Genomic DNA, 25099 nt, shown 5'->3' with positions numbered 1-25099 from the left:
GTACTAGTTTTTGAATATGATATTGTCAATGAAATACAATCTTTGCAAATATATAAGAAATATTTTTAGTTCCTGTTGCTTTGTTATAACATTTATATGAAGAACCAAATTTTGATTAGTCGGACGATTCTGATCTGCATTTTATGGAAAATAAAAATAAAAACAAAAAACTTAATGACATATTTTGTAAATATAATAATTGTTTTCTAAATGATAATTCTCTTTTAATAAGATAGATATCTTCACTAATTAATATAAAAATAAACATTTTATAATCATGATGAATGTGTGGTTAGATGAAAGCAAAGATATATAGTTAAGATGTATTCTAACGTAATACAGACACTTAATCTACGAAGCATATAATAAACGAACGGTCGAAACACCAAAAGTACAAAACATAATTTAAAACTAATCTATGTTAATCAAGTACAATAATATAAAATGACGCTTATGTCAAGTAGTTGTCGCTAATTGCATTGCCAAGTGCCAATTGCTGAGCAGCCTAAGCTATATTAACAATTAGATTAGCAGGGCAATATTATGTCGGTTTTATCCATGCAAGCAACAACACCGTATATTCATATTTTATAGTAGTATCGAATTGTTATTGATATAGTTTACTATCAATACCATTATCTTTGCTCAAATTATACGCCAATAATTTATGACAACATTCCTTATAATATGTTATCTCTCAGGTTAATCATATAAGTTGACACACACATGCAATAATTGAACTTCTTCCCCGCAAAGTTGTACATGAATCTGAACTAAAATTTACTGCCATGTAGTGTTGAGGTCCTACAAAGCATTGAACCATCCAAACTCGAGATCATGTTGATTGTTGCTGATCACCAAGATACTGATCTTATTACTCAAGTTCTATACCTTTTTTGTTAATACCGATTTATATCTCAATCGATAAAAATCCATAGACAGATTAATCAATTGCCATTTCTATCTCAATCGATAAAAATCATAAATTTAAAAAGAAGAATTTAATCCCCCATCTTGATTAATTTTTTTTATGATCAATATCAACGTTAATTATTTTAAGCTAGATGAAAGGTTGCAATTTTGCTTGCAAATAAGTGAAAAACTATATTATAGAAGAAATCATTCATACATCAATCGATCCTTTTGTTACAAAGTAGAGGAACCAAAAAGACTTCTCTATGTTATTAATTGCAGAATCGTACGTAGCAGACAGACAAAAACAGGGTTCACCGCAAAGGATCATTACCCTATTCCCCAAGACATTAAAAATCAACAACGAATAATTAACAGAAAAAAAGAGCTTCTTTTCAGTTAATTCATCACTGCTTGTTGTTCAAGAGAGCTGCTCGTAGCTCAGCTGGGTCGATCTCTTTTGAACCGGTTTCCGGTCTGTAATAACCGGTTTTGGGATCTGGAATCCAAGCTATCTTCTGGGTTGATTCTTCCACTCCCTTCTTCTTCATCACCGCCGAAACAACGGCTCCACCTTTACCAACGCTCGCTTGCGCCGCAGTGGCCGCATAACCGCGTCTGGTAGAACACAAAACGTCACCGTTTAGAAAACAGAGCATAACGAGAAAAAAACAGAGTATAAACAGAGAAAACAGAGCATAGCAGAACTTACCGGAAGATTGCATTGGAGAGTTCGTGAGAGACGAAAGAAGATACGATTTTAACGTTAGAGAGAGAACGAGACATGTTTTCGAAGTATGTGGTTTCTTGAACGAGAGCGAGAGAGATAGAACAGACAAAGGTTGAAACTTTCTTCTTGTTTTCGTCTCTGTTCTCTCTCTCGAACTAGAATGTTGATTTCAGAAATGGCTTTGAGGGATGTGAAATGAGAAAGAGGAGAGTAAGGTTTATATAGAAGGGAAGGACGACGACGATTGGAGAGAAAGGAAGTAACTTCGAAATTGTCTTTTCACTCCCAAAGACGACCACGTCAATTATGGCTTTTGCTTTTCTTTTTGGGGATTCATTTAGTCAAAATTAGATTTGTTTTTGTTTAATACTAGTAAAATACTACCTTTAGTTACGCTATAAATGTGATATGTAAAATAAACTATAGAATATTTTAATATATTATTTATTATAAATTATAAATATTATTATAACAATAATTTTATAATCGATAAAAAAATATAAAAGGATAATTTGACTTGTGCTAGCTGCTTTATAAAAATACTTGTATACAGTTCAACTTTATCACACTATATATTTTACAAAAAAATACTGAAGTTTTCATGAATTATTTTTATTGATTTACATAATTTATTATAAGTTGTAATTTATTATTTAAATTTCATTAATCTTCATAATTGACAACTACAAATTTTTTGAACCAGTATGATATAGTGATGCCAAAAAGCAATGTATAACTTATCGATCAATTTTAACTAAAATATTATTTCCATGAAGATTAATTCTAGAACATACACGTTACACATGGAACAATTTTTTTTAGCTTAGAGAAAAAACTTCTAAAACTATCATCTATTTTGTAGTGGATAAAACAATCTGATAGTGCTACACTTTTACTAACAAAATAATCTGATTAAAAAAAAATTCGTTTCTTTTGTCACAATATTTTTATGATTAAATTTGTTAATTATAAGACCCTAAACGAAAACGGTAACAAGATTAGTTATTTTACGATCTTATAAAAAATAGAATAGTGACCAAAAAAGAAGAATAGTATGCCAAGGGTTGATGATCGAAGCAAATCTACATATAGACCTGGGTGAAGTAGGAAAGTGAGCCAGAGTATATTGAATGTGTTTTAGCATTTCAAGATGCCATTGGTTGAAGTCTCTACTTACAGCGCTGAATTTTAATTCTATGGTATATAATAACATTATAAAATTAAAAAAAAAAACGAAAATTTAACAATATGTCAATATGACAACAAAAGAATAACAATATAAAATGATGAGATGTTATAAAGACAACATAAACTGACGATACTATCGTAAGCTATTAGGTATTTTGAGGCGGTGGAGTTTCTCTTTATTGGTTCTCGAGGACCAGTTGCATCGTGAAAGGGTTCTTTGCGTCGTGGTATCGCCCCCAGGTTCATATACGAGCATCTTGTTTCATCGTTCGAACTTCTTTAACTAGTACTAGTAGTATAACTTTTTGTTGGCTTTATAGAGATATAGGTAATAAGTATGATAATTTATCTTTTTATAAAAAAGTATGATAATTTAGTTAGCTATCTGAAAGACAAGAGAAACTATGAGAAGATAACTTGTTATTCATATGTTGTTACGTACAAGGTTATATACACAAGTTACAGACACAAGATAACTATCAATCTCCTCGTCCTTATCTCTAACTATAACCACAATATTCTCTCCAATATACTCTCCTACGGATATATCGGTTCTAGACCTCTAGAACCTTAACACTCCCCCTCAAGTTGGAGCGTGTGGATTGCACACTCCTAACTTGGACAACAAGTAATGAAATGCAGAGCTCCCCAATGCTTTTGTTAGAATATCCGCCAGCTGCTCGTTGGTCCTTACGTGCCTCATTGCTATCAGCTTAGCTTTTACTGCATCTCCCACACTATGACAATCCTTCTCTACATGTTTCGTACGCTCGTGGAACACCGGGTTCGCAGCAATGTAGATAGCTGACTTGCTATCACAGTACAAGTCCATTGGACTATCATGTTTTACTCCAAGATCAGCAAGCAACCTCTTCAACCACTTCAACTCCTTCAACGCATCAGACATTGCTCTATATTCGGACTCAGCTGAAGAGTGAGAAACCGTATCCTGTTTCTTGGTTCTCCACGCCACCGGCGAGTTTCCCAACAACACTACGTAAGCTGAGAGTGATCTCCTCGTTAACGGACATCCGCACCAATCAGAATCACAAAACGCGCGTATCTGCAAGTCACTATCAGCTCTAAGCATAATACCCTGACCTGGACTTCCCTTCAAGTAGCGTATGACTCTCATCGCAGCATTCCAATGCTCCTCCCGTGGCTGATGCATCACTTGCGACAGTACATGCACACAATAACTCAAGTCCGGTCGAGTAATAGTCAAATACACCAGTCTACCTACTATCCGACGGAACCGCACGGGATCTTTACAGAGTGGACTTCTCTGCTCTCCTTGTTCTTCTCGCGGAAGCTTGTGGTTCACTTCCATCGGAGTAGACACAGGTTTACTCGCAAGCAAACCAACCTCATTTATAATATCCAGTGCATACTTCCTCTGAAACAGAAACATCCCCTCGGGTCCTCTCGCAATTTCTATGCCCAGAAAATACTTTGCTCTTCCAAGGTCTTTCATGAGAAAACACTGACTCATATACTTCTTGAATCTCTCCAACATTTCAAGATCATTTCCTGCTACAATCAGGTCGTCCACATAAATAAGAACACGCACACAGCTTCCATCTTTCTCATAACAAAACAGAGAGTAATCTTCGTAGGATTGTACGAAACCAAAGCTCTTTAAAGCCTCCGTCAACTTCTCAAACCAGCACCTTGAAGCCTGTTTTAGTCCATACAAAGATTTTCTCAATCTACATACCTTTCCTGGTTCATCAGAATGAAACCCTGGTGGCAATCTCATGTATACTTCTTCCTCCAAATCTCCATGAAGAAACGCATTACTCACATCCATCTGGTGCACCTCCCAGTTCTTTGCCACTGCAACCTCCAGTAGTGTGCGTACCGTATCCATCTTCGCAACAGGCGCAAAGGTTTCCTCATAGTCCACACCTTCCACCTGATGATTACCACAACACACCAGCCTCGCCTTGTTTCTCTCTACTGTTCCATCTGCGTTGTACTTGATTGTAAACACCCATTTACTTCCAATTGCTTTTTTTCCTGCAGGAAGATCCACCACATCCCATGTACGATTCAACTCAAGAGCATGAACTTCCCCTTTCACGGCCTTGTTCCATATCTTATCTGCAAAGGCCTCTTTGTAATTTTTAGGTATCACCCCAGCACTAACGGCTGCGAGAAAGGCCTTGTGGTTATCTGAGAATTGATCATCAGATACAAAATCAGTAATGGGATAAAGTACTTGTGTCTTACCTGGCACCGCCAAGGAGACATCTGATCGCAGGCCGGTGATGGTGTCATGTTTATCAGAACCGACTTGTGCATTGTAGACTACATAATCTTGTAGTTTGACTGATGGAACTGTCTTTCTATGTCCACGTCCAAGAGCCTCTTCTGTCGCAGTCTGATCACTAACTTGCGGTGTTACTTCCTGCACTTGTATGTGCGGCTCAGCTTCTGTTCTCTGAGCCACCTCCGTATCAGCAGTAGCTACTTCACCAGCAGTATCGGCCGTGACTACCTCTCCAACAGTATCAGCAGTGATTACTTCACTGCTCCCCCTTACGGAGTAAATTTCATCATCACACACAGACATCATCTGCGGCACCATATCAGTCTCAGCTACTTCCTTTTCTGCATAAGGATAACACTCCTCATCAAATACCACATCTCTAGAAACAAAGAACTCATTCTTCTCCATGTCATACACCTTCCATCCCTTCTTTCCAAAAGGGTAACCAACAAAAACACATCTCTTACTCCGTATTCCAAACTTGTCTTTGTCTCTTCTTGCTTGATGCACAAAGCACAAGCACCCGAATGTCTTCACCTCTCCATACGATGGTGGCTTCCCGTACAAGCACTCATACGGCGTCTTTCCATTCAGTACTTTCGTCGGCGTCCTGTTTATGAGATAAGCTGCTGTTAGAACGCTCTCTCCCCAAAACCGAACAGGAAGACTAGCCTGAAAGAGTAGCGAGCGCGCGACATTGAGTATATGCCTATGCTTTCTCTCTACGCGCCCGTTCTGCTGAGGAGTGCTCACACAAGATGTCTGATGAACTATTCCTTTTTCTGCAAAGTAGTTCGACAAGCACATAAACTCTGTCCCATTATCACTCCTCACCGTCTTGACCAGTTTACCAAACTGTCGATGTGTAAGACTGAGGAAATTCGGCAACACTTTCTTTACCTCACTTTTCTCAAGCAGTAGATGGATCCATACAGCTCTTGAAAAATCATCTACAATTGTGAGAAAGTATACTGCCCCACACGAAGAAGATACACGATAGGGTCCCCAAAGATCAACATGAATCAAATCAAATGGAGCTAAACTTTTATTAAGACTTTCTGAAAACACTTCTCTTGTTTGTTTAGACTGAAAACAAATATCGCATCCACCAAACTTGTTTGGGACGTCTTTAACACCAGATACAAAAGGTAAAAAACCCAAAACACCATAAGCAGGATGTCCTAGACGACGATGCCACACAGCCTGATCCTCTGAAACTTTAACTCTGTGACCCCTCGCCACTGTTACATCCCGATAAACATAGACACCATCTTTAACTTCACCGGCTCCAATCAGAGTCCTCGTAAAACGGTCCTGCAAAATACACAAAGTATCTGTGAATACAGCCAAGCAACCAGTTTGTCTCAGTAACTTCGCAACAGATAACAAAGTACAATTCAAATTTGGAACAAATAAGACATGATCCAATTTCAACTTTGCGGACAAACGCAGACAACCACTTTTAGTAGCCATAACATGGCTTCCATCCGCAAAGCTCACTGGACAAGGGACTATATGTTGAACATCAACTAACAACAACAAGTCCCCTGTCATGTGATGCGACGCGCCAGTATCAATGATAACCTCACCAGTTTGGACCATACCATTCAACCGATCCGGGATTGGAGACGGCTTCTGACGTTCGAGCAATGATGTGAGAGACGCCCATTGTTCAGGAGTCAACTGTGGAACTGATGATCCTTGACTACTGGCAGAGTTTCCAGCTTGAACCGCATTAGCTCGTGTGGAGTTTGATCTTCCTCTGCCACCTCTTCCTCTGCCACCTCTTCCATTTGCCTGATTTCTTTCTGTAAACCACTCAGGGAATCCAATGAGCTGCCAACATTCCTTCTTCTCGTGTCCAGCTCTGCCACAGTTGCTACACACTGTCAAGGAACGACTCTTTGCAACCGCAGCCATCGCCGCACTCACGGTTTGATCATCATCTCCTTCTCGCTGAACACTTTTCATCGTAAAACCCACTGGCGCCTCCTTCGACTCAAGGCGTGTGCTCCCCAATCTCTTTTCTTCTCGGATCACTCTTTGATAAGCAGAGTTAAGGTCTGGCAATGGTTCCATTTGAATGATATTTGTGACAACATTGCTGAACCGTGAATCATCCAAACCCATTAGGAACTGGTGAACCTTCTCTGCTTCATACTCCTTTGCATAGATCTCTCCTGCTGCACACGTACAAGTCGGAATAGGCTTGCAGTTCAACAACTCTTCCCATTTTTTCGACAATTTTCCAAAGTAATCCATCACACCGGAACCGTCTTGTTTACACGAAGCAAGCTCGGCTTTGAGTTGATGAACACGTACGGCACTCCCCACAGAGAAGCGCTTCTTAAGATCTGACCACATCTTGCAGGCATCCGGAGAGAAAGGCACGGTTGACCTGATCACCGGAGAAATAGAAGCCCTGATCCAACCCACTATCATTGAGTTAGCCGTCCTCCACATCTCAGCTTCCGTCGGCTTCTCCTTCTCATCTGGAATCTTCAAACTTCCATTCACAAATCCAATCTTACGTTTAGCACACAGTGCATTCTCCAGCTCCAGCGCCCACTCGGAATAATTCTCTCCGTTCAAGATCACAGACGTGATCGACGTACCAGGATTGTCCGAGGGCGCCAGATAATATGGAGACATCCTACTCTCGAGCGTAACCCCTGATGAACTCACCAGTTCTTTACTGTCACCCATATTTCTTCTTGTCTATGAACGAAACAAATTTCAAGCCTTGTGTGGCTCTGATACCATGAAAGACAAGAGAAACTATGAGAAGATAACTTGTTATTCATATGTTGTTACGTACAAGGTTATATACACAAGTTACAGACACAAGATAACTATCAATCTCCTCGTCCTTATCTCTAACTATAACCACAATATTCTCTCCAATATACTCTCCTACGGATATATCGGTTCTAGACCTCTAGAACCTTAACACTATCATTACATACTAAATGTTTTAAATTCTTTATAACCCTATATGAAAAAAGAATTTAATATCTTCGATGTTAAAAGTGTTTGACTGGGTAAGTAAAAAAGGTTCCACTGATAACAAATTTTAAACAAACCTAAGATTCCAAATTGAACCCGGTTTGAAGTTTAAAAAAATCAAATGCTTTCAAAACTGGTGTTAACCAGACATAGAAAATTTTAGTCGGGACATAACTCTTTGGTACTCCAGGGGGGGGGGGATATATGTGTAACGGTACAGGGTCACGTGGCCCCGTTTGTTTTATACTCTTTCTTGAATAACCTAGAAAGATTTGATAAAATTATTTGTAGTCTAGTGAAAAAATATAAAGAGTGCTCCGATTCAAAATTATTTTTGCTATTATAAATAGTGTATTCTCAATTAAAAACATTTGCAGATCCAACCCTGGACACTCCATATCTCCACCTTATTGATGTACAGTCACAATAGAGAAGATTCGAAGATTCCTGAACATAATATCTGAAATAACACTTAAGGGCAAAAACACTCTACTAGGCTAGTAGACCGACGCTGACACACTGAAAGCTGAGGGAACGAATGTGATTGCAATGATAGATGAATCCTTTGAACTATTAAAAATTAAGTGACTTATATATTGGTTGAACTATTGACTAAATGATTATAGTAAACCATTTAGATTTTGACTTGATAATGTGCTTTTCTGGTTAATTATGCTATTACAACTATGAGAAATATTACATAGACGATTTTACAGCCTATAATTCTACCATCATATGAGAATGCACGTCTGACTGCATCACTCCAAGTCGTCTTATGAGATCCATGTTCGATGATACGTCATGTACCATGCTGAAGACCTCTTGTAATTCTTTTTCTCTATAATCTGCATAATTTGCATTTTCTAGAGTTTGAATCCCAGACTTTCTGATATAAAAACATTAATGAACTATTATTCAAACCACTGGACTAAGAGGGTTTTTACATTTGATAATGTGTTATGTGATAATGTTATTTTTTCTCCTTTTGACAATAAATTCAATAACCGCCTGGCTTTTTATACCCTCAGCCGCAAGCCCAGCAACCCCACTCTAGAAAGAATCGTTTCTTTGGATAATCCTGTCTACTTTGCAAATTAGTTTGTAAATTATGAAAACATAGATTTTTAAAATAAGTTAAAGTGAGGTTAAGGGATAAGGACAGGCTGTTATGTTAGGCAGTTGGTATATGGACCGTGAACATGTCGTTGGTTCAATGTATCTAACACCACTAAACACTAGTGATGTTATTTTGGGACTTTGCATGTTCTCTACTTTCTGTTTTCTGTTCTCTTTGTTGTGCATACGAAGTCTTAAAAATAATAAAATGAGTTATAATACATTAATTTTTCAATAACAATAATACCTTTAAGATACCAACATTTGTATTCGTCATTTTACAATCGATAAAAATTATAGTGTTGCAAAATGTTAAAACTATCTAATAAACAAACATTAATATAAAAGACTCACTCTGCATATGCACTGTTATCATCTAGTTACTGATTATTTAACATGCACAGGTTTATTACTATGTATGTTTTGCATTCTTGGATCTTGATACTATAATAAAATGAAACTGGTAAAATATGCACTTTATTGTATACTGTGTATTTTGCGAAAACCATGCATAACATGATTATGACAGGCAAGGGTTAAAACCATGCATAACATGACAGGCATGATTATGGTAAAACCATGCATAGGTTTATTATCTGAGTTTTTGCAATCTAGAATCTTAATGGAGGTCTGTGCCGTCGGCTATTTGTATACTTAGAGTTAAGATATGCAATATTTCACATACTTAGAGTTACTAACGCCACATGAACAACATGAGAATTTGATCTTCTTCAGAATCGGTACTAGTACCCTTCACAAATTGTGTACATTCTATCCCAACTATACATTGCAGTCCATGAATATACAGTTTTCCTTCAACCGATTCCTCTGACATATATATTTAATCAGAAGGAAATAAACAAACAAGAACGATATTAATTTATCGAATAAAAACCCAGCTTATATAAAGGGATTGGTAGAAGACATGTTTTATTTGGCTAATAAAGCTAGGAAACAATTAGAGCTTGCCTATCGCTACGTAATTTATTGGTGCTTTCCTTCAGATTTTGCTTTGATAATGAACATATGAGTGCTTTGATTCATTGTCGGAATTTGTATTTGTCTTTTTTCAGTCAGATAAATCGTTTTTAATAATAATAATTATTATGATCAGTGGTCAACAAATTCCTTTAATCCGTTTGTGATTATTTGTAGGCACGTCCTTGGAAATGCCAGTAGTGGCGAACCTTAACCTTAACATCTTTTAAAATTTGTTCAAAAAAAAAAAACCTTGACATCTTATTAAAAATGTGTATTTGTTAAAAAAATATTATTAATATAACACTAGTCAAAACAAAAATTAAATTTTCTGAGATAAAATCTGTTAAAAAGATTAAACTCTTTTAAAATTATGTATAAAAAATTCAACTACGTTTTGCATCTCGACATCGTTGTTAAAATATATATTTTTGCTACTTTTTTCTTAATATAACACACATAAACACAAATTGATTTTTTTTTACAAAAGCTCAAAACCTATGTACACAAATTCAAATCTTTTATAATTAGTCTTTCATGATTTTATTTTCCTTTTCCATCGATTTATCAATTGTAAGTAAGAAATTAAATACAGAATACCGGATTAAATAAATTCATTTGGAAAAGTTCAGGGGTGAATGTAGGAAGCTTTACTAACATTCGGGGTGTTTTCGAGATTAAAAAGGTTATAAGGGCAATACCCACAAAAACCAGCGAGCACTTTTTCAATATTTTGAATTTTCTAAAAGGAAGAAGAAAAGCCCTAAAGCTTTCAAGAGAAGACACTGACGAAGAAGAGAAGACCTCTTCAAATGCTCGCGCGAACTCTCTTCCTCCAAAGTAAACCATAGAACCAACCTTCTCTCCCTCACTCACATTCCCTAGAAGACGAACGAAAATGGCGAACAAGCTCAAAGTCGACGAACTCCGTGGAAAGCTCGCCGAGCGCGGACTCAGCACCACCGGACTCAAATCCGTTCTGGTATCCATCTCTCTCTTAATCGCATTTCACCTCTTCTCTTCTCTTATCGATTCGGATTTTGAAGTTTTGGTGTTTCGGATTAGGTGGAGAGGCTCGAAGAGGCTATCGCGGAAGAAGCGAAGAAGGACGAATCGAAGAGGAAGAGGAAACGAACCGTTGATTCATCGGACGGTGATGATGAATCGAACAAATTGATTGCGATTGGGGAGCTTCGTGCGATGAATGTGAAGGAGCTGCGCGAGGAAGCTGGTAAGAGAGGCTTAGCTACAACTGGTACCAAAAAGGTGCTTCTCGAGAGGCTCTGCAACGACGCAAACAATGATTCCAGTGCCTCAGTCAAGTCAGGTAAATAGGTTTATGTTGATATGCCATGTGACTCAGTAGCATTAGTTAGCTTGGAGATCTCGAGTTGGTGAACCATTTTAAATCTCTGTGTTTGATTACTTAATTTTTATGCATAATCTTCTTGCATCCGTTACAATCTTCTTAAAAAACAGTTCTAGAAAACTCGTTTCGTTTAGGTCTGATTAGCCGATTTTTATAACACGTATGCCAATGTTCTTATTGATTATTTAAGGGACAGATGGAGCTGAAGACGACGATGATGGCTTTGAGGAAGAAAAGAAAGAAGAGAAAATCGTAACTGCCACAAAGAAGGGAGCAGCGGTGTTGGATCAGTGGATTCCTGATAACATAAAAAGCCAGTACCATGTTCTACAAAGGGCAAGTTTTTTTTCATGTAAATGTAGTAGAAAATGAGATTTTCCTTGCCATTTCTTTGAGATTGACTTGAGTTCTTTTGGTTGAATGTTTGTAGGGTGATGATGTTTATGATGCCATGTTGAATCAGACGAATGTCAGGGATAATAATAACAAGTTCTTTGTCCTACAAGTGCTAGGTTAGTCCTTGCCAGATTTAGTTCCTGAAGAACACGTCGTAGTGGTAGTCTTATTGTTTTTGATTTCTCTCTCAATTCCATTTTTTCATCAATATGTGTGTGATCTATGCGCAGAGTCTGATAACAAGAAAACATATATGGTCTACTTCAGATGGGGAAGAGTTGGTGTGAAAGGACAGAGTAAACTAGACGGGCCTTTCCACTCATGGGATCGAGCAATAGAAATATTTAGCAATAAGTTCCTTGATAAGACAAAGAATTTTTGGTCTGACAGAAAGGAGTTTATACCTCATACTAAGTCCTATACATGGCTCGAAATGGACTATGGCAAAGACGATAATGATTCAGCTGTTGTGAGTATTTTGGAATCCGTTACTGATGCCTCTATACTTTATTCTTTAACAACTTTTGATGTGGAATGAGACAATATTTCAAGGAAACTTTTCGCGGCTTATCGCTGTTCTGAAGATCATTTCTGTATTGTCTTCTCAGGTCAATGATGTTCCCAAATCATCTTCTGAAGTTAAACCGGAGGAATCAAAACTAGATCCCCAGGTTGCCAAGTTCATCTCTCTTATATGCAATGTAAGCATGATGGCACAGCACATGATGGAAATAGGTTAGTCTCTTCCATGCTTCATATTTTTTTACTTACTAGCTGATTGTCATTCTGCCTCTCATATACTTTCGATGTTTGATTTTGAAGGATACAACGCTAACAAATTGCCACTTGGCAAGCTAAGCAAGTCCACAATAACAAAGGTAAAAATAGAAATTGGTGTTTTGGGGTCTTCTTGTATTTTGTTGTGATATCAGATAATAGCTCTGCTTGGATCTCTATAGGGTTATGAAGTGTTGAAGAGAATCTCGGAGGTAATGAGCCGGTTTGATAGAGCGAGGCTTGAGGAACTCAGTGGGTATGTTTCTGGTTTATTGCTAGACTAAGTGTTACGTTTAGTGGAATATATAACCATTTTCCACAAAGAATCAGATTCGAGCTTGTCTAACTTTGTATCATTTTTGATGCAGAGAGTTCTATACTGTGATACCTCATGATTTTGGTTTCAAGAAAATGAGTAAGTTCATATACACTTTACATGTGTGCTAAAATTGATTAAACATTCACTAACTATATGAACTGCGATTTGTAACAGGTCAGTTTGTTATAGACACTCCCCAAAAGTTGAAACAGAAAATAGAAATGGTAAGTTGGTAGCTCTATCTACTGTTTTGGTCTTTGAAAAGTTAATAGTCTGATGCTACATGTTATGTGTAGTTTTTAACACATCACTATCTAATGTCAGGTTGAAGCATTAGGTGAAATCGAACTTGCGACAAAGTTGCTGTCCATCGACCCGGGATTGATGGTAAGTCAGCCAGTCTATGTGGTTCTTAAGCATCAAATCACTTCTTCATATAGTTCTCTAATAATATGGCGTATTTTTTTGCAATAACTATAGGATGATCCTTTGTATTATCACTACCAGCAACTTAATTGTGGATTGACGCCAGTAGGAGCCGATTCAGAAGAGTTCTCTATGGTATTTTGAAGGATCATTTGTTTCTTACGAGTAGTCAAACATGTCTGTGTCTCTTATACATCTTGCTGTCTTCTCCTTATTGCGAAATCAGGTTGCCAATTACATGGAGAACACTCATGCAAAAACGCATTCGGGATACACAGTTGAGATTTCTCAGCTATTTAGAGCTTCAAGAGCTGGTGAAGCTGATCGATTCCAACAGGTAGCTTGTCTTTACCGTACACTACTATTCTGATTTCTCATTTTGGCACTGTAACACTTAAAACTTTTCTTGGCAGTTCTCAAGTTCGAAGAATAGGATGCTACTTTGGCATGGGTCACGTCTCACTAACTGGGCTGGTATCTTATCTCAAGGTAACAACAGGTTTCTCTGTTTTTATTGTTCTTTTTTGTCTCTCAGACTTTCATTGCATAGTGAAGTGAACTACTATGAGATACAACCAAACAGGTCTTCGGATAGCTCCTCCTGAAGCACCAGTAACTGGTTACATGTTCGGAAAAGGGGTTTACTTTGCTGACATGTTCTCCAAGAGTGCAAACTATTGCTACGCTAACAGTGGTGCTAATGACGGCGTCCTGCTCCTCTGCGAGGTATACTCTCTTCTTAGTTTATATGGAAAACAACAAAATGGTTCTATGTGTTAGCAGCACTACCTCTATGTATGTTTATGTTTCGTAATGATCAAAACTTCTTAGGTTGCTTTGGGAGACATGAATGAGCTTCTGAATTCGGATTATAACGCGGATAAATTGCCTCCGGGGAAGCTAAGGTACACTGATAAATCTCATTAATACATCACACAAATTCTTTATAAAAACTTGATTTGTAACTCTGATGGTTGCAGCACAAAAGGTGTGGGGAGAACAGCACCAAACCCATCAGAGGCTAAGACACTAGAAGACGGTGTTGTTGTTCCACTTGGCAAACCAGTGGATCATTCAAGCTCCAAGGTTTGGCTTTCTTTGTGTTTCAACACATTTTTTTCACCAAATCATGATTACATAAATTCACAGATTGATTTTGTTTGGCTTTTTTTGCAGGGGACTTTATTGTACAACGAGTACATTGTCTACAATACGGAACAAATCAAGATGCGATATGTGATCCAAGTCAAATTCAACTACAAGTACTGAAAACACTTACGTAGAGTATTGAACCGACCAGCTCATATTCAACACTTTGATGCGTATTGGACTTGTTTTTGCATTCGGCTTGGGATTTAACCCAATGAGTGTACCCCCACTAGTGTGCTTTAAGAAAGCTTGTTATGTGTGCGTGCGGCTCTCATCTCGCTAATCTGAATTTGAACTTTTTCTTTGTAAATGTCTGCTTTTAAAATAAGATATTTATTTCTGCATTTTAATTGATTTGAAAATCCATATACAATTTACAAATCTTTGCATAATTTGTTGACATGTCTATGAGCAATGAGAATCATGTGTTTGTCATATGATCAAAACAATTGATAAACATATGAATTACAATGCAGTGACGTTATAACAGATTTTGTGTATCATTTTAACCATCATCCACAGTTTCTGCAACTCCAATAACTGCAGACAAATCCTGAACTTGATCTTACAAGTTTTACATGTATAAATAGTTAAATACCATCTAAACCCATAAAGTGATAAACAAACTTCAATTACAGAAACTGAACAACAATTGGATATGAGAAACTCATAAAAACAAATTAACTTGTATGAAACAGTTTACTTTGTCTGTCTTGAGTTGAACTGTAAACTGATAGGAACTTGATGGGTGTGATGCCACATGCTGTTGGTATAGTGGAAAGAGTGTTGTCAAATTCTGTTCCAGTTCAAAAGAAGTTGTGTTGATTTATGTGAACAGATGAGTCGAAATTACAATGCTGTGAAGTTTCTCCATGAACTGCAGAGAATTCCTGAGCCGAACTTTTATTTAGAAAATGTAGACATTGTTGTTTGTTTCAGAGCTCTTCAAATCCCTGTTCATCTCCATCTTCTTCCACCCTCTCAAACTCTTGTCTCCATTTCTCCATCTGTAAGATTTAGTTAATTGCAGAAAATGACTACAGTATAGACACCTAACTGAGTTGTATCTTTAGTACTGAGACACATTATTACCTGATCATCAGAAAACCTGAGCTGTTGTGCTATGAACATAATCTTGTCATGGTTTCCTCGTGAATGTAACACAACGCCTAAACTCACAGAGATCTCTTCATAGCTAACTATCTGCACCTTGAAACCATTGCTCATGAACAGCTTCTCCATCCACTTTTCCAAATCAGACTGCACTCAAGACCGCATAAAGACTATAAAATGAAAGATGTCCGCTTTGGTTTTAAGTTAGAATGTCCAAAGATAGTTAAGAGATCAAAGTAGTGACCTGGTCTATGATATCTATAGGCAATTCTCCTATGAGATAGCTTTCATTCATGGCTAAGCTACTAACTGCTGATAAAATCGCTTCAAAGCTCGATTGCGACCCAAGAGGTAAGCCCTGTTTATCAATAAGAAGAATCATAACATTCATACAAATTCTAGGAAAGGATAGAAGATTTGATAGAGAAAACACATATCATCATCACCTGCATTGCCCATATACTTGGTCGATTCCCACTAAACCCTTTTGAGCGTAAACATTGCTCTATGTCTCCTGATTCCACAGGAAGGTGAAAGAACATGCAACCTTTAGGAAGCCTAGCTCCCACACCTGGAACAATGTAACAATCACGAAACCATAACTATGGAGCATCTAAGTCCCGGCAAAACTAGAGGCAAACAAACAGTGTCATCTCAAATTATTTCTAGTCTCTGTTTAAAAAATATAATAACTGTATATTTAACTATGTAATGATGTCGATTTAAAAGATGTCTAATGTTTTAAAAATTTATAAACATACCTAAAAATTTAGTTTTAGACTCCAATTATATATTTATTTTAAAAAATTCTCAATTTTTTTTTATACTCAATATCCTGTTTGACTGGTCCACTTGCACAGGGTAAAAGAAAGATAATAGTGGACAACGGACACTGTAAAGCAAAGTAAAGCATTTAACCTTGAAGCTTGCCAGATGCTATATCGAAAACCTTTTGTGGTGAAACATCAAAGATCATAGTAGAAGATGGCCAGTTAAGCCTATAAGGACGAGTATCCATTCCATCTGTGAACAAGACAACCTGCAAAGATGTGTGATATCACTATTACACATAAACAATAATACTTACATAGACTTAAGAATGAGGCAATGGAAGTGAGTTAAGTAAAGTAACCTGCTTTAGTCCATCAATGCGTTTCGCTGTATGTAACAACTTGTCATCGATGAACTTTGTTGCAAGACAGTAATGTTGTTGTTGTTGGTGTTTATGGATGTTGGGTTTCTTGTTTGTAGAAGGAGGTAAGAAGCAAGCGGCATAAGGGTCGATGAATAGAGGCTCTGCTTTGCATAAATTAGAAACCTTTTTAGTCTTTTTTTTGAACAACAGAAACCTTTTTAGTCAAAGTAAGCTTTTTGATCACACAGTAAAGCGAGTGTTTAGTGTTCGACGAAATGCCTCAGAGAAAGTCAACACATAAAAGGAGATATGAGAGAGATTGCCTGTTCGATTGGTTTCTCCGAGACGAAGAGACGCTGAATGTATAGCTGACTGGATTAAAGGGTCGTTATCTTCTCTGAGCTCTGCCCTCGCTGAACGAGCGACGGTTTTCAGAATTCGACGGCGACGGGGTGCGGTGGCCGGAAAGTGCAGAGGTGGAGCACATAGACTTTGCATCAGTGATGATGATTATCGCTGAATCTGGATGATGATGATGATAACACCTCTGATGGAACGAGAGGTTTTCAAGTAGATCATTTGTGTTTTTTTTTTCAGTTTGACTGACCGTAACTAATTCATAATGGTCGTAATCTCCAGCCGATAATCAAAAAGGATTTAAAAATATCTCAACTAATCAAAATCATCTTACATCTTTTTATTCTACAAGGAGGAGAAGATTGTAATCAAAATTACAATTAGTTCTCTAAAAATATAGTACATCATAATTAACTTGATTGAATATGATATGATGCTTTGATCATTCCATAAATGTAATAATCTCCAATAATAAGAAAAAATACTTGATATTGAGACATAAAAATTTTTTTAAAAAAATCATATATTAACTCAAATTCGAATCCTAAACATAGTCTACATTTATGTAACTAGTAAAAAAAAATCAAGTGTCAAATATACTAGAATAGCAAATATCCGGCTTATGTCCAGAGCTATAAACACCTTTTAAAAAGAAGAGAAAATAAAATAAAGACAAGAAAACAAAAAAAAAATTCACATTGATAAGGAAGTACATCAATCAAACTTTATGGATTTCATTATTATGGATAAAATAAGCTAAATCGTTCAATTCAGCTCAACTCATATTAGGTTCGGATTTTTCATGAGTTAGCTTAACTCATCTTATTTATTATATGAATTTCAGTATATAAACTCGAACTCAAATCATATAGATCATAATTTAAACGAGATAACTCACAATCTAATAAAAAAAAATTTATAATAAAATAAAATATTAAAATAAGTGTTATAATAAGTTTTATAATATTAAAAGCATAATTTCTTTATTACTTATCTATGTTTTATAAAATTTAAATGTAAAACAAAACATTAAATAAGAGAACTACATGTAGTATAGAAGTGGTCTCTTACGAATATTTTGTTTTATATTTAATTTAAAAATATATATGAGATGATGAGTGTTATATATATATATATATATTTCTTTTTAAAAAAAAATTTATATATATATATATATTTAATTTTTTTGTTTTACATTTTAATTTTAGAAGATAAATATGATTAATTTAAAAACTATCCTTTTACATAAGAAATATATAAGTTATTCAATATATATAAACATAAATAATTTTAAGCATAAGAGTTTGGTCATGTTCATTAAAGATCGTTCATATAACTCGTGATAAAATTTATGCTTGCTCATTATACTTATTTATTAAATGGACCTTAAAAATAGAATTCATACTCATGAAAAATCAAGTTGAGGTAACTTGACTTATAACTTATTTTGACACCCTTAAATATGGAGAAAGCAATGGGAAGCAGCTTAGGACATTGTACTCTAGAAACAAATGGAGTCGATGACGTTTTCCCACATTGTGAATCAGAAGAAACTGTGGAGTGAGATGTATGCTCGGCTTCTATCTGAGGTGGTGACTGACTATGAAGGTTCAGTTAGAATGAAGAATCACAAGACTTAAAAGTATAATCTGGAGATTTGCATTTGTTTGCATTATTGTCTTTCCCTAGCCACCAATTTAGTTTTGCCTCTTATTGTTTGAACATGTTGTAGATGTAGACGTTATCATCATGGCAAATATGCTCATCACCATCGGCGGCAGATACTTTGGCCCAACGGGACATTATGTGAAAGGAGACTCTCTCTCTCTCTCTTCAGCTTAACTTAAAAAGTGTGTGGGAACGCAAATTTCTCTTTTCATTTCAAGCGTAACCAGCTATATTTTTTTTTGTTCACCACATCAACCAGCTATGTACATGACTAAATGCAAGAGTAAACTGGTCTTTCACGCATAAAATTTCATATATTTCAAAGTCAACGTACAACAAGGTCCCACATCTCGTGGCGATAGGGGATGTTTTCTACAATTAATGTAAGACACAAAAAGGTTCTGATATTTAAAATTCACCTCCCACTGGAAGCGGAGACTATAGAATTAACCATCGAAGACCCACATGTAAACATGCCTGTCTCGCTAAGTCCCTGGTGGATTTCCAACCTCATCATCTCGTTCCCACGCAAGTCCGAAGGCGACAAATCTGGTAATGTTGCATCCCCCATGAGATAATGTAACACTTGTCTCATAGTTGGTCTAGCATGTGGGTTGGAGTGTGAGCACAACAAACCTAGCTTCAAAACCATTTCGACCTCTGTTCGGTCATATTCCGTCCCTAGCTTCGTGTCCTTGGCGTCCAAGATGTTCCCCTCATTCCAAAATCCAAAAACCCAATCCAAGATAAAGACCCTCTGATCACCATTCTCGTTCTGAATCTCGATAGGACGTCTACCGCATGCTACTTCTAGTAGGAGCACCCCAAACGCAAAAATATCGGTAGCGGTAGTGGCCCGTCCTGTCCTGACATGATCAGGGGCTAGGTATCCCCATGTTCCAGCAACTAGCGTGGTTTGAGGGTCTGACCCGTGACCGCACAATCGAGCTAAACCAAAATCCCCGAGTCTCCCATTATACTCCGAGTCTAACAAGACGTTGCTGGCTTTGATGTCACGGTGAATCACCACTTGTTCCCATTCCTCGTGAAGGTAGAATAAGGCGGATGCCACACCTTTGATGACTTTAATCCTCCGTTTCCAGTCCAGAGTTACCTCTGGACTATCATGCAGATACTTGTCTAAGCTTCCATTAGGCATGTACTCGTACACCAGAAGAAGCTCGTCTCTCCTGCGGCAATAACCCAGGAGAGGGACTAAGTTCCGATGACTCATCCGACCGATACTCACTACCTCAGACACAAACTCTTTCAGCCCTTGATGGGATTTGCTCGAGACTCTTTTCACAGCGATCTCTTTCTTTGTCTTCAGCATGACACCTCTGTACACAGTTCCAAACCCACCGGATCCAAGAACGTCCTTCTCATCAAACCCTTCGGTCGCGTAATACAAGTCCTTGAACTTCATTCGGTTCTTCCCAAGCCTTGTTTCCCAATCTTCGAGCTCCTCCTTAAACTTTCTCCTCCTCTTCACGACGAAGCGGACGAGTATGATGATCGTGGAAATAAACAAGAAGGGAATCAAAAATATGCAAACCGACGGCATCCAAGTCTTGAAGATGTTGTATATTCTTTTCCGCTCCCACCTCGGAAGTTTGGGAAGTTTTGACAAGTCCAACGGTGGAGCATTCCCCTTCACCCGGAAACTCCACCCGAGAACATAATGTTCGGACAGAATGGAACCGGTGGCAGAAGAGAAACCTACGAACATATCTTGCAAAAGAACCGAAGAAAGATCTCTGACGACAGAAACAAGCGGTTTGTTAGGTTTGTCATTTCTGAACGGAGCCATTGTTACATCGATCTGATGGGTGTGAGTATCATAATCAACCCAAACCTGCATCCGTTTGCGACTTATCAAAGTAAGATTCTTGAACTGGCCTTTTATGTCCCAGTACCCAGCTGGCGAACTCTCCACAGATATCAAGCTGTTGATATCTATTCCAACATGGTTATCGTCGGTATCACTGAACTTTGGACTCTGGATCGTGTCGAACTCTATAGCGAACACGTGGTTTGTGACATTACCGTCGCTTGTGATGTTGAAGAGACCCATGTACTGACTTGCGGTCGCGTAACGGAGCCTTGGGTTAGGAGCCACGACGAATGCCATGCCGTAGCCGCTAAGGCTCGGGATCTCGGAATGGATGGCAAAGACAAAAGTTGTGGAGAAGGAAGAAACGGTGCCGTTTGGAAGATCTTTGAAACGGATTGGTTTGGTGTAGAAGGCGTGACCTGTTTTCTGGATGGTGTAGTTGGTTAGCTTCAAGAGACCGTTGGGCGTGACAGTGGCGATCCCTTCGAGGGATATGTCGGTGAGAGGAGGAAGGAAGCCATTGTACGTGAAGTCAAGAGCTTGGGAAGAGGATTCTGGGAACTGAGAGAGTAGGCTGAAGAAGACAATGGTGAGGAGCTTCACGAACATGGCTTTGTATTTGTTCTTAAGAAAGTTTCAGCTTAATTTATGGTGTGGAGAGTGTAGAAAGGTCAGTTTTTCTTTTGTTTGCAGTCAAGGGAAAGACCTCGTTTTACTCGATTTTGTGGAATATTAAGACAAGAGTTTGTTGACCAAAAAAAAAAAGAGAAGACTTTTAAAGTACGTGACCTCGTTTCGCTGTCTGGGATGGTAGTAACGAAAGATCAATTCAACGTGATTGGCGTCATTATGTTGTGAAGCCAATTTTGTCTAGCTGTGGGTTTATTTACGAAATCGGCAAATAAAAACCGTGATATTCGGATTGTAATTCAACTCTGGAAGAAGCGGTCACAATTTAGAGTTAAAGAAATACAAAATAAAATGAAAAGATGAATATATTTTTGTTAACAAAAATACTAAAATTAACTAGAGCAAGACATGCTCGAATATGAGAAGTGAAATCTGGATGGTTGTAGACATACAAGGAATGGACTTGGTCACAGGATTATGAAAGCTGAAAAAGGTGTATATTTGAATGAAAAGGAGAGTGGTTTACGCAGCGACTGCAGATGGGTAGTAGCACTGTCTATCATGGGTATTCCGAAAAAGTGTTGTGAAAATATTCGCTTGGAGAAACCATTTGAGGTTGGAGATGAAGAAGTTATCATCATGCCAAATACGCAAATACGCAGGTTATGTGGAAAGTGACTAGCTCTCTCCATCTTGTCTTAAATGGGTTACCTGATGGGCTTTAAGGGACCAGGCTGGTGTGTCACAAAGTATTGGAACTCAGCTAAACTTGGTGACAATCTAAAGAGTGAGGAATAATAAAGGCAGCGGAAATGCTAACTTCTCTATTATTTTATTGGGATTTTTGCAAAATTGACCTACAATTTAAAGTCAAACACAAAACTAACCTCCTTTTTTTTTGAAAATTGGTTTTGCCCTATTCACCCCACAAGTTCATATAATTTACGAAAATGCCATTAATTTTTTTTTTTTTTTTTTTCAAAAATGACATTTTTACTCTCTCATCCTCATCATCTTCAAGTAATTACAAGATTGCCATTGTCATCAATACCACAACCACCATGAACAACCAATTTGAAGCTCTTAATGCTCCCAAAATCGATTTACCATTCTTCTTTTTCCATTCTTGTGAACTAAACACAACATATCTCTCACTTTCTCTCTACAATGAGCTAAAAAAACCCAAGATTTTGATTCTAAAATTTTTATGGTTCATAGAGTCATAGAAGCTAACGATTATGGGTGGGTGACTTCCGTTTGTGATTCTGTGTGCTTGGAGAAGCCTTATGTATGCTAAAGAACTTATCTCACCAATTTAAGGTATGACATCGAGTTTTTTTCCAGATCTGTTCGTCAGACGACTTACTTGGGAAGTCGTCTGGCTGTAGACGACTTACTTTTCAGTCGTCTGGCTGTAGACGACTTACCTGGAAGTCGTCTGGTCAACGCAGAGGTTATTTTTGCAATTGACTTTGAAATCTGTAACCTGAGACGACTGAAAGTTAAGTCGTCTACTATTGTTTGGTTTTAAAAAAAATTCCAAAGAACTTAGACGACTTACATTTCAGTCGTCATAGGTTAGTTTTGTATTTGACTGGATAATTTCAGAAGTTTGACTTCCCCAGACGACTTACATTTCAGTCGTCTGGCGAAAATTAAAATAATAATATTTTTTTAAAAGTAAATGACTTACAATTAAGTAGTCATAGGTTAGTTTTGCAATTGAGAAAAAAAACTTCAAGATTTAATTATACACAGACGACTTATAATTCAGTCGTCCACCAGACGACTTAATTGTAAGTCGTCCAGGATTTTTTTCCGAGATTCTGGTCAAACCTCGTAAATCCTGGACGACTTACATTTCAGTCGTCTCGTGGACGACTGAATTATAAGTCGTCTGTATATAATTAAATCTTGAAGTTTTTTTTTTCAATTGCAAAACTAACCTATGACGACTTAACTGTAAGTCGTCTACTTTTAAAAAAATATTATTATTTTAATTTTCACTAGACGACTGAAATGTAAGTCGTCCAAAAAGTCAAACTTCTGAAATAATCCAGTCAAATGCAAAACTAACCTCTGACGACTGAAATGTAAGTCGTCTAGCTTTTTTGGAGTTTTTTTTTAACCAAACAATAGTAGACGACTTAACTTTCAGTCGTCCGAAATAACAGATTTCAAAGTCAATTGCAAAAATAACCTCTGCGTTTACCAGACGACATATAGTTTAGTCGTCTAGACAACTTAGATTGAAGTCGTCCGCGTCTTCTCCACTAGTTTTTAAGTCTTCTACGTTAGTTTTGGAATAACTTGTATTTTTAAGAGTGATAAGTAACTTCAAGATATGTAAAACTCATATTTACAAAATATGTTCTCTCCCTTAGTTTTACTAAATTTGACTAAGTTTTTCAATGCAAACTTCTAAAAAATATGATATGCTTTGACTAGTTACTATTGTTTGTTTCCATCTCTTACCAACATTCTTGTTTATTAAGATGAGAAAAGGCCATTGGAGTTTATTATTGCATATGAGAGATCCAAAGATAAGAAAAAGGCTACTGAAGTCTATTATTTCATTGATTTGTAAATGTGTAAACACATTGTTAGCACATTTAATACATCTTGGAAAACATTATTACTGATTTTACAAAAAATTCACAACTAAAAGAGTATACATGCAATTCATAAAACAGACCACAAACAAAACTATTATAGATCATTCATCTACAAAGACAAGCTTGGATTCCACTTGAGTAGACAAGACCAGACAACTTTTAAGAAGTCCAGACGACTTCTAAGAAGTCCAGACGACTTCCAGGAAGTTCAGACGACTTTGCCAGAACACTTTTAGGAAGTTCAGACGACTTCCAGACGACTTTACAGAAAGTCCAGACGACTTTTAGGAAGTCCAGACGACTTCCAGACGACTTCCAGACGACTTCCAGACGACTAACAAGTAAGTCGTCCCAGAAGTCTTCCAGATCTGAAAAACCTGCATATTAAATCCAGATCTGAAAAACCTGCATATTCAAAAACGTTCAAATGGCTTAAAAACAGAAAAAATGAGTGGAAGATTAGATAAATCTACCTTTACAGAACACACAAAAATACATATCTAAAAATAATATATCTACCTTTAAATTAGTGGAAGATGAGTACCAAATAATTAAAAACCTGCAAAACGAAAAAATAGATTAGTAACAAAGACATGAGACAAAATTGAAAAATTCATATAAAGTTTGGTGTTTTCAAGTCAAAGAGATTAGAGTGGGTTTGGAGAGTTTTAGTTTGGGAAAAAAGTAAGAACATTATACAACAAGAAGTTACCAAATAAAGAAAAATCAGACATAAGAACTTACCAAAACGCTCAGAAAAATCCAGACGACTTCCTAGAAGTCCAGACGACTTCCTGGAAGTCCAGACGACTTCCTGGAAGTCCAGACGACTTCCTGGAAGTCCAGACGACTTCCTGGAAGTCCAGACGACTTTGTCAGAAGACTTCCAAGAAGTCCAGACGACTTCCAGACGACTTCCAGACGACTAACAGGTAAGTCGTCCCAGAAGTCTTCCAGATCTGAAAAACCTGCACATCAAATCCAGATCTGAAAAACCTGCATATTCAAAAACGTTCAAATGACTTAAAAATAGAGAAAATGAGTGGAAGATTAGATAAATCTACATTTATAGAACACACAAAAATACATATCTAAAATTAATAGATCTA

At 37.1% G+C, this 25099-nt stretch overlaps 4 protein-coding genes across 5 annotated transcripts; 1 reads left to right on the top strand and 3 right to left on the bottom strand.

Moving 5' to 3' along the window:
- Positions 1-1091: 1091 nt before the first annotated feature.
- On the bottom strand, positions 1092-1885 carry LOC103858767 (protein SENESCENCE-ASSOCIATED GENE 21, mitochondrial). Its single transcript, XM_009136189.3, has 2 exons — positions 1625-1885; positions 1092-1530 (listed from the first exon to the last, which is right to left on the bottom strand). Exons 1-2 carry the CDS (start codon positions 1696-1698, stop codon positions 1320-1322), a joined length of 285 nt encoding a protein of 94 aa, XP_009134437.1. The 5' UTR covers positions 1699-1885; the 3' UTR covers positions 1092-1319.
- An 8970-nt stretch (positions 1886-10855) lies between these two features.
- On the top strand, positions 10856-14992 carry LOC103858766 (poly [ADP-ribose] polymerase 2). Of its 2 annotated transcripts, none has more exons than XM_009136188.3 (18): positions 10856-11184; positions 11268-11529; positions 11768-11907; positions 12002-12083; positions 12198-12436; positions 12576-12702; positions 12790-12845; positions 12927-13000; positions 13113-13159; positions 13238-13287; positions 13388-13450; positions 13544-13624; positions 13716-13826; positions 13903-13978; positions 14073-14215; positions 14321-14394; positions 14470-14575; positions 14666-14992. In XM_009136188.3, exons 1-18 carry the CDS (start codon positions 11101-11103, stop codon positions 14756-14758), a joined length of 1908 nt encoding a protein of 635 aa, XP_009134436.1. In that variant the 5' UTR covers positions 10856-11100; the 3' UTR covers positions 14759-14992. The 2 variants fall into 2 exon arrangements, with proteins under 2 accessions (XP_009134436.1, XP_009134435.1); XM_009136187.3 differs by having other exon boundaries at positions 11762-11907.
- Positions 14993-15179: 187 nt separating this feature from the next.
- On the bottom strand, positions 15180-17480 carry LOC103858765 (putative S-adenosyl-L-methionine-dependent methyltransferase MAV_4873). The gene is given in 9 exon segments (XM_009136186.3): positions 15180-15645; positions 15731-15898; positions 15996-16109; positions 16198-16322; positions 16670-16790; positions 16884-17047; positions 17210-17396; positions 17399-17452; positions 17454-17480. Coding segments are annotated over 9 exon segments (1017 nt in total). The 5' UTR covers positions 17466-17480; the 3' UTR covers positions 15180-15573.
- Positions 17481-19205: 1725 nt separating this feature from the next.
- On the bottom strand, positions 19206-22366 carry LOC103858764 (L-type lectin-domain containing receptor kinase IV.4). Its single transcript, XM_009136185.2, has one exon. The coding sequence runs from the start codon at positions 21352-21354 to the stop codon at positions 19327-19329; it is 2028 nt and encodes a 675-aa protein (XP_009134433.1). The 5' UTR covers positions 21355-22366; the 3' UTR covers positions 19206-19326.
- Between the last annotated feature and the right edge of the window lie 2733 nt (positions 22367-25099).

The sequence above is a fragment of the Brassica rapa genome, chromosome A03, assembly GCF_000309985.2.
Source record: "Brassica rapa cultivar Chiifu-401-42 chromosome A03, CAAS_Brap_v3.01, whole genome shotgun sequence".
Taxonomy (NCBI): domain Eukaryota; kingdom Viridiplantae; phylum Streptophyta; class Magnoliopsida; order Brassicales; family Brassicaceae; genus Brassica; species Brassica rapa.
This window is presented reverse-complemented; position numbering and strand designations above follow the sequence as displayed.